Source organism: Ammospiza nelsoni, chromosome 8 (assembly GCF_027579445.1).
Source record: "Ammospiza nelsoni isolate bAmmNel1 chromosome 8, bAmmNel1.pri, whole genome shotgun sequence".
NCBI classification, from domain to species: domain Eukaryota; kingdom Metazoa; phylum Chordata; class Aves; order Passeriformes; family Passerellidae; genus Ammospiza; species Ammospiza nelsoni.
In genome coordinates this window covers 18000335-18016947 of record NC_080640.1, presented here as the reverse complement: position 1 = coordinate 18016947, position 16613 = coordinate 18000335, and the positions used below count along the sequence as shown (strand labels likewise).

At 43.9% G+C, this 16613-nt stretch overlaps 1 protein-coding gene across 1 annotated transcript in view; it reads right to left on the bottom strand.

The window, feature by feature from the left end:
• The window catches only part of ARHGAP22 (Rho GTPase activating protein 22), a 52103-nt gene that overhangs the window by 22903 nt on the left and 12587 nt on the right, over nt 1-16613 (bottom strand). The window contains exon 2 of the mRNA XM_059477653.1: nt 10717-10893. Coding sequence (XP_059333636.1) covers nt 10717-10893 — 177 coding nt within the window. The remainder of the gene's footprint in view (nt 1-10716; nt 10894-16613) is intronic.

Here is a 16613-nt window from a genome sequence, read left to right as displayed (position 1 = left end):
TTTTGGAAGGGAACGTTTCCCCACAGTAGCCTCAGCATGCTCTGAGAGTACCTCCACAGCTCTGGGACATGCTGGAAAGTCTAACAAAATTTAGGAAAAGCTACACTCCTTGACCTGGGCAGGATTTTTGGTGCTTACTGCCTCTGCTTTAGCTCTTTACAGAGAAGTTGCCTGAATTAATAACTCAGCTGAATTACTGGTAGAGGAAGAGACTACAATTCCCTGCATGTGAACCAATACCCAGGCACTTCACTTGCAGGAAAACACTCACCCCGCCCAGCTCTCGCTCTCAGGGTAAGAAGCCTGTCATTAACAAAAACGCTTACCATGCAATGCCCTGTGCAGTTTCACAGAGGTCAGGCCACCACTCCATTCACAAAATGCACTCATGTGACTGCAGATCTGCAGCAGTCACCACGCAAAACCCTTGCACCAGGCTTCTGGGCAATTTTATCACTATTGGATAAGTTAGAGAAAACTTCTCTCTTTTCAGGAAAAGAAAACAAACAAACAACAACAACAACAACAACAAAAAATCCTCTCTGAACCTGCTTATCTGCTTCAGCTGTTAAAAGGTCTGTGGTCACTGTACACAGCACACTCACCTGAACTTAGTGGCCCACCCCTTGCCCACTCCTGAAGAATAGAGTGCTTCTCACCATAAATGAAGTCAGTACCAGGATCAAAAGCTTCAGTTCTTGAAGATGGTGTGATTCTTAGAGCTCATGTGCAGGGCCAGAAGCTGGGACTTTGATGATCCTAGTGAGTTCCTTCAAACTCAAATATTCTATGACTGGCAAGATAGTAAGGTATTCCCTAGCTATTTAAGGTATACTCTGAGTAACATGGTTCTGCACAGCTAGACACCTGAAGGCCAGTCAATACACCAGGCAGTATTTAAAGCACACTAAAGAATATTTAGAAAGTGATGGAAATCCTTAAACCCAAGGCACAAATGAGCTCCTCAGTATTCTTCACCCTTTTATTGTCTTCTCTTCCCTTGTGGTGAACACAACAGGCTGCAGGTTAGGGAGAGCCTGCCCACAATGCTAACTGGTGAGCACAACAAATCTGATTTTAAGCAGCTGAGATGCCACCAGAATCTCTGGCACTATTTCCTGGAATAACACCTCAAATTGTGCCACATCTGCTAATAACATTATGGAGCCTAGGATTCAGTGTTTGGGATGGAAGCACAGGAGATAGCAAATACAGATTTTGTTCTTCCATTCACTTCTCCATTTCTGTTTTCCATCTCTCAGAACACAGGAACAAGGAGGCATCCAATGAAATAGAAAGTCATGATGTTTAACATGGATATTGTTATACCCAAAGTATAATTAATCTGTGAAATTCACAGCTTCTCTGTGGCCAAGGACACAATGACTAAAGCATGATCAGACTTGAGCAGAATTTACAATGCTATGAGATGATGAAGCTGATGCAAACTCTTCTCCAAACAGCAAACACAGCTCTCTGGTGAGAGAAAATTCTGGAGCACATGCTTGCTCTCATAAGCATCAGAAGTGAAGCAGAAAATGGCAGCTGCTTCAGTGTTGCTCCCTGCACAAGGAAACTCTGCAGCTATAGGTGTCCTCTGACAGCAACACTGTGCTACACACTCCACAAGTAGCACCTGTCTTCTTACATGAAGCTCTCAAACCTTTTAAAAACACGGGGTTAAAATTCATGACAGACTACAGAATATGATGAGACTGGAATAAAAATCACTATATATATATATATGTATACACACAATTTTTCTTCTGTGTTTTGAATTTGCACGTCACCCTTTGATCCTGCTTTCTCTGTTAACCACATTTGTCAAAAATGAAATCCAAGGTTCACACATAATCACTGGACTGCAGGGGCTGCAGGATCCAGAAGTATACTTGATACTGCAATTGTAGCAATATAATCCAAAGAATTTGCCACATTGCATAGATCATGAAAACTTCCACCTGGAGATCTCCCTATACACATATGCCAAGGAGAGAATGGGTAATGGAGACTGAACTCCCTCTTCCCACACTGGTATGAAGTTCTTTAACTGCAGAAAAGTTTAGCAGCTCTCATTTTCTAAGAAACAGCTTAGGTTTATAAAATTGTTCAGACATTACATCTCCCACAAACCTGCTGCAGGGGAGCTGGAGGTTTTCTTTCCCAGTGTCATTGCAGGGAGAGAGCCCCAGCCCTGCTCTCCTGAGCTGGCACTGTTGCAGTTATTCTCTTGCAGGTACCAGAACAGAAGATAGCACCCTGCCTTTACACATCACTACAAGCCTTGAGATTGGCTGGAAAGCTCACTACAGCTCCCACAACCCCTGAAAATCCAGGTATGTTTCAGGCTTGGCGTCTAACTCAGGTGAAATTCAATCTTGGGTCTGGTTGCAACAGACAGGAGTGGTGAACCTGCATGAACTCAGAGGATTTCTCCTCATCTCTGACTGTGAGCAAACTTGGCTTGCACAGCTCCAGCAAGTGCCCATGGGGTGTGTGTATTTTTAGATGCTGAATTAGAGGATTAGCTAATATACAGGTACACTCAAGCAGATCTGAGGGATCTCAAATCTAGGAAATTGCTTTATTTGAACACAAAGGGCCTAGTATCAAAGTTAGAGCCATAGCCGAAGTTCCCTATTTTACAAGAAGGTTGAACCTTGTACAGACTAATTTTTTAACCCAGGTAAACCTGGGCACTTGAACATCTTTTATCTGCTGAAAACTGGCAGTGAACTGGTAACAGGTGATCAGTCATAGAGCTGAACCCAGCAGGAAAAACTTCAGCACTAATATCTTCTGTACAGAAATTTTCCCATTTCCTCCCTCTCCAAGCACTTTGGTCAGATCCTTCCCAAACCAAAATTATGTCCCCACACCCCTCACCAGCTCTGTGCTGGGGTCTCAACCCTTACAGGGGAAATTAAATCTTTTGAGGGTAAACAGGCTTCTGTTTACTGACTGATAAAACAGCTCACTCTGGGTTAAAGATTTGCAAATAGCTATGCTCACCTTTCTACCACAGTAGATTCTTGTTAACCTGTGTGATGTGCCTTCCCATCTCTCTAAAATATGCCAGCAAAGGAACTGACTAAGCAGCACTATAAATTACCCAGTGATGGACTGACCAGTTTGTGCTCCAAACTGAGATTGTAACTGTGCTCACAGAGAAAAGATTATAAACAGACCTAAATATCACTTAACCACAGCATTCTGAACCCAGAGCCAACCCCTGTGTTTATTGCTCTATTTCTCTCTAAAGAAAGGCAAAGGCATTTAGAGAACAAAAAAGCAAGAGCAGCAACAAACGCTTTTTATCAAGCAGTGATCTGGACCAATGTGCCCTAGACAACTTCTTTCTCCCCACATCCTAAAATCATATTTTACAGAATTTTTTACTTATTGACTCTTACATATGTCTCTCTATGTTTAAAGGACAGCTTCTAAATGACTGTCTGAAGCTATGTCTGTAGAAAGCACTCGATCAGCAGGTCACCTTTTCCAAGCGGTGCTCTTGGTGATGCCCCCACTGCACAGAAAAGCTTTACAAAACTTCTGGGTGTTGGTAAGTAAAAAAGAGTTATGACATAGTGTAATTGTTGCTACCAGTGTCTTATCAGTAGAGATGGATCCCAGCTGTGGGTTCAAATGAAAGGATCATGGAGTCTGAAACCTCTAGTATGGAATAAAATTACTCACCTGGATTTCTGGCCATCCTGGAACCTGGCAGGGACTGAGATCCCCATTCATAGCCAACGTTTAGCACATTAGGTACTTTGATCCATTCAGAAAGCCAGACATGGCTTTCTTATGTCCTGAAGCTTTTCCATATCCCAAGCCTCCCCATATCCCAGGGTTGATAACCTAAGCACAGCCATTCATTGAGATGCAGACAGGATGCACACCAAACACATGGATGTTTATCCAAGTCAAACTTCATCAGAAATACCTCAGGCAATCTCTAACCTTCAATGAGCTCTGATACAGCACTCCAAGAACACCCATTCCTGCTCTGGGATGACCAAGCACAGTCTCCACTCAGAGCCCAGCCCAGCCTGGGCACCAGCACTGACCATCACTGAGAGTGTTGGACCAGCAGCTTTAGAGGTGAAACACATGCAAGGAGCAGGGGAGCAGGATCTGACTTCTAAAGGTAAGATCTTTAAAAGTCAGTAAGGAAAACCTTGACATGCTTTAGTTTTGATTCTAGTTTTAGACTCTTCCATGAAATACTTACACACTATACATCATCCTTGATAAGAACCACTCTGACCCTTCTCTTCTTCAGGTTAAACAATCCAAACCTCTTCAGCTTCTCTAAGCATGTTCTTGCACAATCCTTTAATCATTTTAGTGACCTCTCACTTGACTCACTCCAGTGATCCCATGGCCTTCTGGTCTCAGGCAGACCAGAACTGGACAAAGAACAGAAGATGTTCAATTACTAGTGCTGAGGTGAAGGCTCACATTGCTGAACCTGCTGGCAAGGCTCCTCCTAAAGCAGCCCAGGAATTTGCTGGCCACAAGGGTGCATTGCTGGCTCGCATTCAACTTGTTCAAGAGCATCCCAGTTCTTCTCTGCAAAGCTGCTTTCCAGTCAGTCAGCTCCCCATATGTGCTGCTGCCTACGTTCATCATCTGTAGGTGCAGGACTTTGCATTACTCTCTGTTGAACTTCATCAGGTTCCTGTTCATTCCTTCCTTCAGCCTATCAGGACCCCTCTAAATGTTGTCACAATCATCTGATGCACCAATCAGTCCTCCCAAGATCATCTGCAAGCTTGCTGAGGGTGTACTCTGCCCCACTATCCAGGTCATTGACAAGGCTGTTAAACAGTCCTGGCCCCAGCACTGCCCTTCACATCCCTTGCCAGATCCAACTCCAGATTGCTTTAGCCTTCCCAAGTCCACTCCTACAAGCTCAGCAATTTCTCTCTACTCCTCCTCTTAGGTCACCTGTCCCTGCTTCTACTTCTATGCTTCCTTTTTAGCTAATGAGCTTTGTCACAAGCATCTTGTTCAACCATGCAGACCTCTGCCACCTTTGCTCAGTTTCCTGCCCAGGCAAGAGGATTCTTGAGATTGAAGGAAGTAACCCTTGAAAATCCACCAGATCTCCTGGTTCCCTCTTCTCTTCAGCATCATACCCCATGGCATTTTTCCAAACATATCCCTATAGTCAAGGTCCATGGGTGGAATATTTCTATGAGCCTTGCAGAACAATGCCATCAGAGTGGTTCTTTTACAGACAGTCACTGTCACCTCAGGCAAATCATCTGATTGCTCAATATTTCAGATCCCTCCTTAACAAAAAATTAGGACAATTGTGTTTCCCTACCTCAAGGCTGTAACAGGATGGTAAAAATATGTTGGTCATAAAGCAGTAATAGAAGCCCCAGATATATCTGACAGAGATACATCAGAAAAAAAAAAAAAAAAAAGAACTTAATCAGGCCTCAGAAACAGATCTTAAAACATTCTCTGTTGTAAACAGTTCTGGCAGCAGGATCCACTGCCAGCTTACTTTAGTTACTCTATCTTAGTTTCCACATCTACCATTTGTGTACCATTTGTGACACTTTTGCCTGGGGGCAAGGCTAACCCAGCAGCTCCTCACATCTGAGCTGACTCGGGCATCCCCTGGTCCTGGGCAGGTACTGACCCCATAACCCCCATCATCCTTCTCTTCCTCTTGCCCTGGCTGGGCCCATCTCCCAGCATCAGACAGCAGCAGGAGCAAACACTGATAAGCTGCATCAGGCGCCAGCTGTCTCAGGGCAGAGATAACAGCAGGTATCAGGCACAACAAACACCCAGTGCCACTCCCCACACACCTGGGGCAGCCTGGCCAGGGGAAGCCCACCCTGACACCTCCTGAAGCGGCTCCTCCTGACCCAGCCAGGAATCCTTCTTGAGGCTGTCACCCTGTGGGACCCAGCAAACAAGGGAGTAGAAATCACATCTTTGTCTTCAGACTGGGCAAATAACAGAAGCCAAATCCCTCCTCCTCTTCATTACCTCTTCAGTGGTATTTTAGCATTTTAAATTCACTGACATGGCTCTTACTGTAAAATTCCCATCTTACAGGTGGAAAAAATTAAAACTCAAGACTCCAAAAACTTAATGTTGTACCCTAGCTCCTAAATAGTTTGGCATCCTGGTGGATTTGCATGTAATATCAATATCTGGCCCTTCAAAACAGTCATGTTTGCTCTCATGCAGATGTTATCTCAAAGATATTTACTCATCAAAAGCAGGATTCCTAATTAGCCCCATGCAGAGTTAATCTTCCATCACGCATTAGGACATGGAGCCAGGAATTAAATTACACCTCAGACACCTTGTCCCACATCTTTCAGCTCTCCCCTAATACAAGACAATTTCACAGGGTCCTGATTCCCAAAAACCCTAGACTTTGCTGGCAGAAGAATAAGAATGCACACATCATGGTTTATCTATATGGGAAAGGTGTCTGGAATTAGTGACAGTAGAACAGCTTCCTCAATGGACATCTCTTCAGACCCCACCAGTTTTACAGGGACTATTCCTCCTGAATAAAAAAAAATTATTCATGAAGCTCTGGCAACACAATTACTTTGTCACAGGGTAAAGCTCTTCATATTTGCCTAAGGGGAAACACATCCCTTCCAACTGCTTCACCTCCCCTCCATCACAAGTAACTGATGAAAGCTTGGGATGAAGAGGAGGAGAAATTAGGATAAAGTAATGGAGAAAGAAAGGGGCTGAGACATGCATTTCTGGCAGAGAAGCAAGGAACTGCTCATGGCAAGACAGAATATGTAAACAAAACAAAACAAACACAAACATAAATCAAGATTAACACAGAATGATTCTGTCCCCATGCTGTGCTGAGCTGTGAGAGAATTATGCCACCTGGCATTCAACTCAGGCACCAAAAAGTTTAGGTTTTGTCTCTCATGGCCAGAAATTCAGTCCTAGACAAACTCTGCTTTACAGCTGATGTAAGACAGAAATGAGGAAGGCACATGGAAAGGAACTTCTCTGCAGTGGCTGTACCTCCTCAGACTGGAAGTACAGTCCCACCACACTTGTACAGACCAAGACCTCCTCTCTCTCCCCCAGACACATCAAAAACTTCCAATCCAGCTTGAGAGAGCAAGTGCAGGGTCATTCTCACCCAAGGCTATGGCCACAAACCCTTTGATTTAGCACTGTGGCACTGTGCCTGCCCTTCACATTAATGAGCACTCACTGAACAGCATGACTGGAGGACACAGAAGGACTCTCCAGATAAGCTTTTAGTGGTACAAACATGGAGCAAAATTAATCACAGAGGTATGAAGGATCATAAAAACCAGTTTGAATCATCCTCTGTCAGAATGTGCTCCAAAACTCACTTTTATCAAGTCACTGTGACAAACTTCTTTCTTAACGACAATCAAAATGTATGGAGTACTCTCAAATCTCAGTTTACACAATCTTCTGCTCTAAATGAGATGTACTAGACCCAGGAATTCAGGAGCCTAAAACTCAAGGAAACTTGTTAGAAATTATTTTCCCTATAAACAAGACAGCTCTTCTTCAAAAGACTTAGGAACTCGACAATTTTATTTTAAGGCCACATTTGAAGAGTATTTCAAAGAACGCATTCCATACAGCTTTTAAATCTGACTGTGTCTTCAATCAGTAATTTGTGAACCTCAGCTGCTTTGGGCAGTTTTCTGTTTTATTTTAAGAAACCTTTGCTGTTCACCTTTAAGCACAGTTCATAAGCACTCATCAACATAAGAAGGTACCCTCAACCCTTTTTTATTTATGTTTCTTCAATACATCAGCAAAGATTAAAGTGTGGTTAAGCCACTCCTTTTATCTTGGCATAATTCATTTTTACACCATATCAACCTTCTCCAGGGCTGGATATTTACATATTAATAATAAAGCCTGCTTTTTAACTCCTCCCTTTAGCTTAATATATTAAAAAGTGTTGATAGATAAGACTTAGCTTTCAAATAGTGGTGATGGCAAAGCAGAGTTCAAATTATTCCATTAAAACAGAGACAGCTATGTTTATTCTCCTCCCAAATTTGAGTTAAGCTGGAATTTCACTCAGAGAAACTGTCCTGCTCTGATTATGATGGAGAAGGTGTAAGTTTGATCATTTCCCCAAATTGGCTAAAAAACATTGGGAACAACAGTTTGAATATCTTTACTGTTTCCCAGTCACTGGCATTCCCACGCATTCTTTCTGAAATGCAAAGAAACTGAGGATGCAGCTCCTCAGTGGTTTCTTTAAGCCAATTTATGTGTGGGTTGCAGGCAGAATGAAGCAGCCTGCCCCTCTCCACGCCATCGTGTATCCCCAGTGGAATTACTGGCGCTGCAGCTTCATTGTTGGAAAGGCCAAGGAATCAGTCTACCTACAAACTCATCTTCCCCAGGTCGTTTCCTATGGCACAACTCACAGCACCAGTGCCAGCAGAAGGCAGCGTGGTGGGACACAGCTGCTGGGGGGCAGGAGACCCCTCCTGACAGGAGCTGGTGCTTGGCCAGCTCAGAGAAGTGGCCACAACGAAAGGATCTGCTCTTGCGGCTTGGACTGCAAAGCAGGCACGGTCAAGCTAGCTTCAGGCTAAGTATTTGAGTGTTAGGGCAGAGAGCTCAGGCCAGACTGACTGCCCAGCATGTACCCATGTCCTTGGCCAGTTTTTATCCACAGATAGAGAAAAAACATTGATACACAACTGCAATTCTTTCCAACTCTGCAAACTCCAGTGTTTCCCTTCTACAGTGCTTAAGCTGGCTCTCACCAACAGCCAGAGCAGCCTTTACTGACTTTGATCACTGAACCACATCTAGTCTGCAGGATGTGAAAATAGCAACAAACAGAAGCTCCTGTATTTCCCCCTGCACTAATCTCCCCTGTGCTGCCTGGCTTTCACATTCTCATTATTTAATATTTTTTGATGCCTCATAAGGCTCCAGTTCCTGGAATCAATGTGAGAGTATGTGCTTCATTTAAAGAAAAGACCAAAATATTATTTGACTGCTTTGCAGAGAAATTCAAATGTAAAGAAAATTAGCCAATTAATCAGGACAATACTAGTCCCATAAGGAAACAAACAAAAAAAAAAAAACCAGGAAATCCATCACTACCTTTATGCCATTTTCATGCTTCATAAAATATTATGATTTTTAATTATTTATTATTTTAATACTTGAAGATATTTGTTTTGAAACTACTTCAAGAGACGGACAAAACGCAAGCAAAACACAAAGTCAAATTTGCACTGATACCAGCAGTGCTGACAATATCATGCCCTAAAGATGGCTATTACTAGAGAGTGCACCCTTTGTCATTACTGAATTTCTCCTTTTTCCTCAGAGTATCTCTTGAATGCACATTGCAAAGTTATAAAATACACACCATTACATCAACTACAAACAGCTCCAGAAATACCAGCTCTGAGAGTCTGAGACTTCTGATGGAGGATCTGCACTGACCTCAGTCTAAAAGACCCTTCAGTGTGGACTGGAATTCAGAAGGGAAGCAGAAGAAGCACATCCTCATGTTTGAGGAGAAACTCTGGTAGCACAGTTTTCTACTAGCAAAGAGGGCTTTTTCTGCCCACAGCACAACAGCATCACACCTAACTTCAGATCAGACACAAGCTAACTTTTGCACCTACATCTTCTCTGCTAAGTGAAAAGAGGACCTTGGAAAGAACTGCATCAGTATCAGTAGAGATCGTATCTCCTCCAGACAAACCAAGTGCTGCTACCAGAGAACCCAAATTTCAAGAGTCACTTGAAAAAAAAAAAAAAAAACACCAAAAAAACCCCAAACCCAGGACAAAAGTTATTAACAAACACTAGGTCTTAGTACATCAAGGTCACTTTTTCCCCCCTAGATCCAGGAAAAGTAGTAACTTCATTTCAGCAGGAGTAATTGTATTACCTAACCCTTATCTGTCACTTTTTTATCTGTACCTCTCACAAGAGGCTGACAGGACTGTCTGCACATGATATCACTCTGCATGCACTCTATCAGCAGTACCCAAGCCACTTCAAAGCAGTGTCCAGTACCAGGCCAGCAGCAGCTGTCACCAACACCAAACCCAGAAAAAGACATCTGTGAGTCCTTGTTCTATGCAAAACCAGGAAAACAACTCCTACCTAGTCTACTGACTTGAGAATTCGAAGATTGTGGTAGAATATCAACAATGAAAATCTGGATGTTTTGTTCATTTTAACTACAGGGATTGTCAACAGCTGTATTACCCTACAGGTGTTCACTCAGCCTGACCTTCTTCTTCCTCAGGCTACATCCCAGTGAAGCCAGTGGAAGCTTTGCCTTCCCAGCTGGGCCCTATATTAATTTAATTAAAGTTTTGCTGTTTCTGGCTGTATGGATGGTCAAGATGGGCATCTGCCTTATGGAAGAAAATTGAGATAACAGGACAGAATTCTTCATTCCCATAAGGTCCGCTGAATATTTTGCTGTAAAGAATTGAATACTGACAGTAGTATGTTTGTTACTACCACCCCTTTCTGAGATAGTTATACACTGTGGATGTGCACTCCCCTTTCACTCCTGTCCATCCCCTACAAAAAAAAAATTAAAAAATCAACCCCATCCCTTGCTTCAAAACACTTCAGACAGTCAGGAGCTTATCTAGACATCTCAATGATTTTACAGTGTAACACATATCCTAGTATCACAAGAATATGCTTTACCTTGAGGCAAATGTTTTAATTTATGTGCATGTGAGCTATTTGCAATACCTCCACCAAATGGAGCCCATATAACCCGTCGGATGGCTTTCACCCAATCTTCCATTTCATTCTGGGAATTAGCCATGAGCAGGAAAGCCTCATGATTGGCAGGCATCTTTTCCCGGTCCCCTGCGCCACCTGAAAGACAGAACACAAATCTCTTTTAGCATCTTGTTTAAAAGAGAGCAACCAAAGTTTAACACTGCCAAAAATCTCAGTCAAAATAATTAAATTACTACTTTAATTGAGCAAGTTTACAGACAATTCCTGCAGATGTGCTGTGGCACCCACAGAGCACAGGTTGACAAAAGATCAAAGCAGAAGTGCAAATTATGCATTTCCAGTGTGGGAAACCTGGAGATGTTGTATCTACTGTGTCAGCAATAAGAAAAGTAAAAGCACAGGCCGTAAGACTCTATAGGAAAATTAAGAAATTAATTGCACATACCTGTGCTGAGGTATTGAGAGATTTTTATCCAAAAGAGGGACCAAGTGGAGTGTAAAATATTTTAAAATGCTTCAAATGTAGAAGTCACAAGATCATCCACTTTCCCCAAGTCTCTGGGATATTTATAGTCTCAATACAGAGAAAGAGACCCATTCTGACTTTGGATCCAATTTAGAAGAAAGTTAAGAGCTGGGGATATGATTCTGACTCTTCCACTTGATGTAAGAATTTTAGGAGCTATTAATGTTGGTGTGCAGAAAAGCACTGACCAGAATATCAAATTCACTCAAGCTGTCACAAAAACCTGTCCCTTGTGGATACTTCAATACTCGAAACATTTTGACCTTGCTTTTCCAGTTTCATTTTTAGGTCAGCACTCACTCCAACAATTTAAATCTTCCCCTCACCCTTCATTTTATGTTCCAGAGCTGGATACAACCTAGCGAGTGCCACATAAACACATAAAAGCCTTATTAGACGAGCCTCTGTATGAAAAGGCTGCTGGTCCTGTCCAACTCAGCAGCTGCATCCCCAGCAGCCTGGAGCTTCCCCATCACCATGGAAACTGCCTTTGGCTGTGCTGTGCAGATAACATCTGAGCCCTGTGTCACTGCCATTTCCACGCTTTCATGGCTCTCAGCACCTCCTGGCAGGCTGAGGCTGCCAGCCTGTGCTGAGCAGCTGAGATTGCCTGCCCCTGGAATTCAGAGATAAGGGCAGAATGACGGTATGCTGTGGTTTCTGCAGAGCTGATTTAGCATACACAGAACATGTGCTTCTTAAATCCTCGCTAATCTGGGGAAAGAAGCAAGCTGGGAGCTGCCTGCAAGCCAAGGAAGTACTTTTTCTTGCTATTAATTGTTTTCTTGCCTTGACACACTCGTGGAACATTTATTGATTTGCAAAGCAGAAGTGGTAAAATGAGATGCTTTGGGAAGTATTTTGTGGTTCTCCGAGAAGCAATTCACTTAACTGGGAAACTGAGGCAGTCTTTCAGTAAAGAGGAGAAACAGCAGCCACCAGGGACTAGCTGTGCAGCTTAAGAAACAAAAGCCATGATGCTTTTTCCCCACATGTGCCCAAATCCTCTTGGACAGTCTCCTGTTTTTTGATTTACTGAATTATTCATATTCCTTAAGGTATATGAGAGCACAGCTCTGTAGCTCAAGGCTAGGTGCAGGCATCTGAACAGATCAATGTCCCCCCATCGTCCTCTGCAGGGATGACATGCTTCATCCTCTGCATACAAAACTGCCTGTGCAGGGAACCGCAGCCTGTGGAATTCCTGTCACTGCTAAATTTTTTTTACCAGCATACTCAGCCTCATGGTGAATGCAGAGGTTGTGAAGTCGAATTCTTGCACCTTGCCCAGCTGACCTGCTGACACACCCTTTCCCATAATCAAATGTTTCATAGGAGATACAATTGAAAGGGGCTTTCCACAGCCCTCAATACACATCAGAAATGGGTTTCAGGATGTGGCATTTGGCACATAGGTGGCCTGAACTCAAGTTAGGCCATCATTCCTCAAAGGAAAAAAACAGCCTCAAAAAGACATTTACTGTATGGGTCCCACCCACCACCAGCAAACGACTGAGTTTGGTCAAGACTAAAATACATCTTGTTCTTAAGTTTAAAGGGATCAGCTGAGATCTTGCCCACCCAAGCCATGAAGGGCAATAAGAGACCAGAAGCTTGTCTTAGAATTGATCAAAAACTGTAATTTCAGTGGAATTAGCTGCACTAACCCGTACAAAGATTGCTATAAGAAGCACAATAGGCAGAGGATGATGATTTACTGGACTTCTGCAAAACTGGCATCAGCATCTTCCCAAGGAATTACTGTACCAGCTGACTACAACTCCCCTTCCCCTAAGATGCTACTTTGGACCAGCCAGCTGCTTTCCAAACCTTCAGAGACAGTTTTCATGCAAGCATTTAGGGGAAAAATATAAAAACATTTATACTTCTATTTGTGTCTGCAAATAGCAAAAACTGGATGGGAAAAACAGATTTCTGTACACACCAGACCTGAGATTCTGCCAAAGACTACATATAGTTCCTCCATGTTTGGCTTTCCCCACTGTAACTTGAAATAGGAGCAAGGCCATGACCCCACAATCTGCCTGTGGGAGAGTCAGTAGTGCTAGACATGTAAGTACAAGCAAATGAAAGCAACTCCACACATGAAGGCCAGTTTAGAAAAAAGAAATAAGCACTTCGGAATTGCTTATGTTAGCATAATGTGACTATCCAGTGGCAGAGCATGGAGACCCACCTGTAAACATTTTTCTTTTTAGCAACATTTTACTCATATTTCTTTGTACACTTGGCAGGTTACTTCCACCACATCCTTGAGGCATCAAGCAGAAAAATTAGGGGTTTTTAAAGGCAGAGTTCAGACACATATCTCTCTAGATTGTTGTGACATCCAACAGCTTTTCAGCATTGGTAGTCACAAGAATGAGAAACAGTCAATTTGAACACCTAGAACTTCTTAAAAACAACAACAACAACAAAAAAAAAACTACCCAACAACCTCCACAAACAAAGAACCCAAGGAAACAATGTCACAAGAAACTTCTTTGAAGTCTAGAATTTTACCTGAAATTTACAGATTATTTCTTTTATGGGCTCAGACACAAAGCAGGATCCTATCATGGATTTCAGGTTTGAATTGGAAACACAACACTCCATCAATTCAAACACACTAGACTTTAGGGATTGTCTTAGAAAACAATTTCAAAGCTTCCTGCCCAGAAACCCTTGGAGACAGAATTTTAGTTTTGCCTCTCACAGCAGGATGAAGTTCATATTCAGCTACTGAATTCAGCTCTTCTCTGCCACTAAGGGAGCTCCATCCCTTTCTCACTCATCTTTAATCAAGCTCCCATATGAACAGGACTGGGCCTCAGAGACAAACCCTGAGTAGCTCAGGATTGCCATGGGCAGACATTCCAGTCCTTTTGCTCAAAGCTACTTTAATCTCCAGACTAAAGACAAAATAAAACTGTCTGCAAACACAAACAGAGTGCAAGTGTGTCAAAAGATGTGGCAGGAACAGGGGGCTTAACTCTGGGGATGAAGAGTCCACTGCTTTAGCATTAGCCTATGACCAGGGGACCCTGTATTCAGCTGCCTGCTGCAGCCTCGCTGTGAATGCTGGACAGGATGCACTGGATTCCATCCTTATCCACAAAGCAAGTTGGCAGCTTGTTTTTCCTCTCATCCAGTGTACAGAAAACAAACAGCCTGAAGAGTGGGAAAGGTGATGGCAGCCCTGTCAGCATACACAGCGCATGTAAGAGCCTAGAAGGATTAAGAGACCTGTTTGGTTGTGCTCCCCGTCAAAAGGGCTGCAGGTCCCAGCTGACTTGAATGCTTTGCTGCCCCTGCCCCAAGGTACCTTTGCCAAAGTGCTTTACCCACCCTGGTAGGTACCTTTCCCTGAGGGAGCAGTTTAGCTCCAGGCCCCAGCTGCAGTGCACAAATGCTCTCTCCTCTCCAGGACCAGACTAACTCAAGCTAGCAGAACTGCTGTCCTCTGCCTCCACTCATGTTTCCTTCATTTCATGTGGCCTGGGAGCCATGACCTGACAATGGCAGCAGCCACCTCAGAGTAATGTCTGCCTCCCAATCCTTAGATATGATCCTCCTTTCAGCTTTCCCCCCATGCCCCACAAAAGGGAAGGTCAAGTCCAAAAACACTGAGACTAAATCTTGCTAAAGGTGAGATGGGGTGCTGCAGCAGCAGCAGGGGTCACCATCTACTCTTCAAGGCCCTATTTACTGAAAATTCTTTTTTTGACCATCCTTAGACACGTAAGCATTCACTGGAACATGTAGAACAAAAGGTACCATTTTCTTACACTTGTCCTGCCCTATATTCCTGTTCAAAGAACTGCAACAGACAGGCTGCATCTCTGCCTTCATACACCCCTTTCCAATGAGGAAAAGCTTGAATTTTTTTGTTTGCCTTGAACCTCATTCACTCAAGCTTAACCTTCTTAAGATCACTTGTGAAGCCAAGCCTTAGATTCCCTTTGTCCGTATGGAAAAGAAATTCAGAGGGAACAGGACTGGACTTCTGCATGGGGGATGAGACTGCCCCATTGCATGTAAAAGGAGGAACTTTCATATTCTCAAGCACAGCTGTTGTTGAGTTCTGAAGTTGGCATCTTCTTTCTTTGCTTCGGCAACTTCTCTTACTTCCACCTCCTCCCTCTGGTTTGCCTTTCATCCATTTCTTACATCATTCCTCTTACTGATGTGCTTGTGTATTGTGCTTACATGAGAAGTTACCCACTGCAGTAGCTTGTGTAGGTGTACACACTGCCCCGTTTGTGTTTGCAGTGTTTGTTGGGTGTTTGCAGTGTTTGTTGGCTGGTTGCAGTATTTGGTGGCTGGTTGCAGTGTTTGGTGGGTGTTGGCAGTGTTTGGAGGGTGTTGGCAGTGTTTGGTGGGTGGTTGCAGAGTTTGTTGGGTGGTGGCAGTGTTTGTTGGGTGGTTGCAGTGTTTGGTGGGTGTTGGCAGTGTTTGGTGGGTGTTGGCAGTGTTTGGTGGGGGGTTGCAGAGTTTGTTGGGTGGTTGCAGAGTTTGTTGGGGGTTGGCAGTGTTTGTTGGGTGTTGGCAGTGTGTGTTGGCTGGTTGCAGTGTTTGGTGGCTGGCTGCAGTGTTTGGTGGCTGGTTGCAGTGTTTGGTGGCTGGTTGCAGAGTTTGTTGGGGGTTGGCAGTGTTAATTGGGTGTTGGCAGTGTGTGTTGGCTGGTTGCAGTGTTTGGTGGCTGGTTGCAGTGTTTGGTGGCTGGTTGCAGTGTGTGTTGGCTGGTTGCAGTGTTTGGTGGCTGGTGGCAGTGTTTGGTGGCTGGTGGCAGTGTTTGGTGGCTGGTGGCAGTGTTTGTTGGGTGGTTGCAGAGTTTGTTGGGGGTTGGCAGTGTGTGTTGGGTGTTGGCAGTGTGTGTTGGCTGGTTGCAGTGTTTGTTGGCTGGTTGCAGTGTTTGTTGGCTGGTTGCAGTGTTTGTTGGCTGGTTGCAGTGTTTGGTGGCTGGTTGCAGTGTGTGTTGGCTGGTTGCAGTGTTTGTTGGTTGGTTGCAGTGTTTGTTGGCTGGTTGCAGTGTGTGTTGGCTGGTTGCAGTGTTTGGTGGCTGGTTGCAGTGTGTGTTGGCTGGTTGCAGTGTGTGTTGGCTGGTTGCAGTGTTTGTTGGCTGGTTGCAGTGTGTGTTGGCTGGTTGCAGTGTGTGTTGGCTGGTTGCAGTGTGTGTTGGCTGGTTGCAGTGTTTGTTGGCTGGTTGCAGTGTGTGTTGGCTGGTTGCAGTGTTTGTTGGCTGGTTGCAGTGTTTGTTGGCTGGTTGCAGTGTGTGTTGGCTGGTTGCAGTGTGTGTTGGCTGGTTGCAGGGCTTTGGTGCAGACAG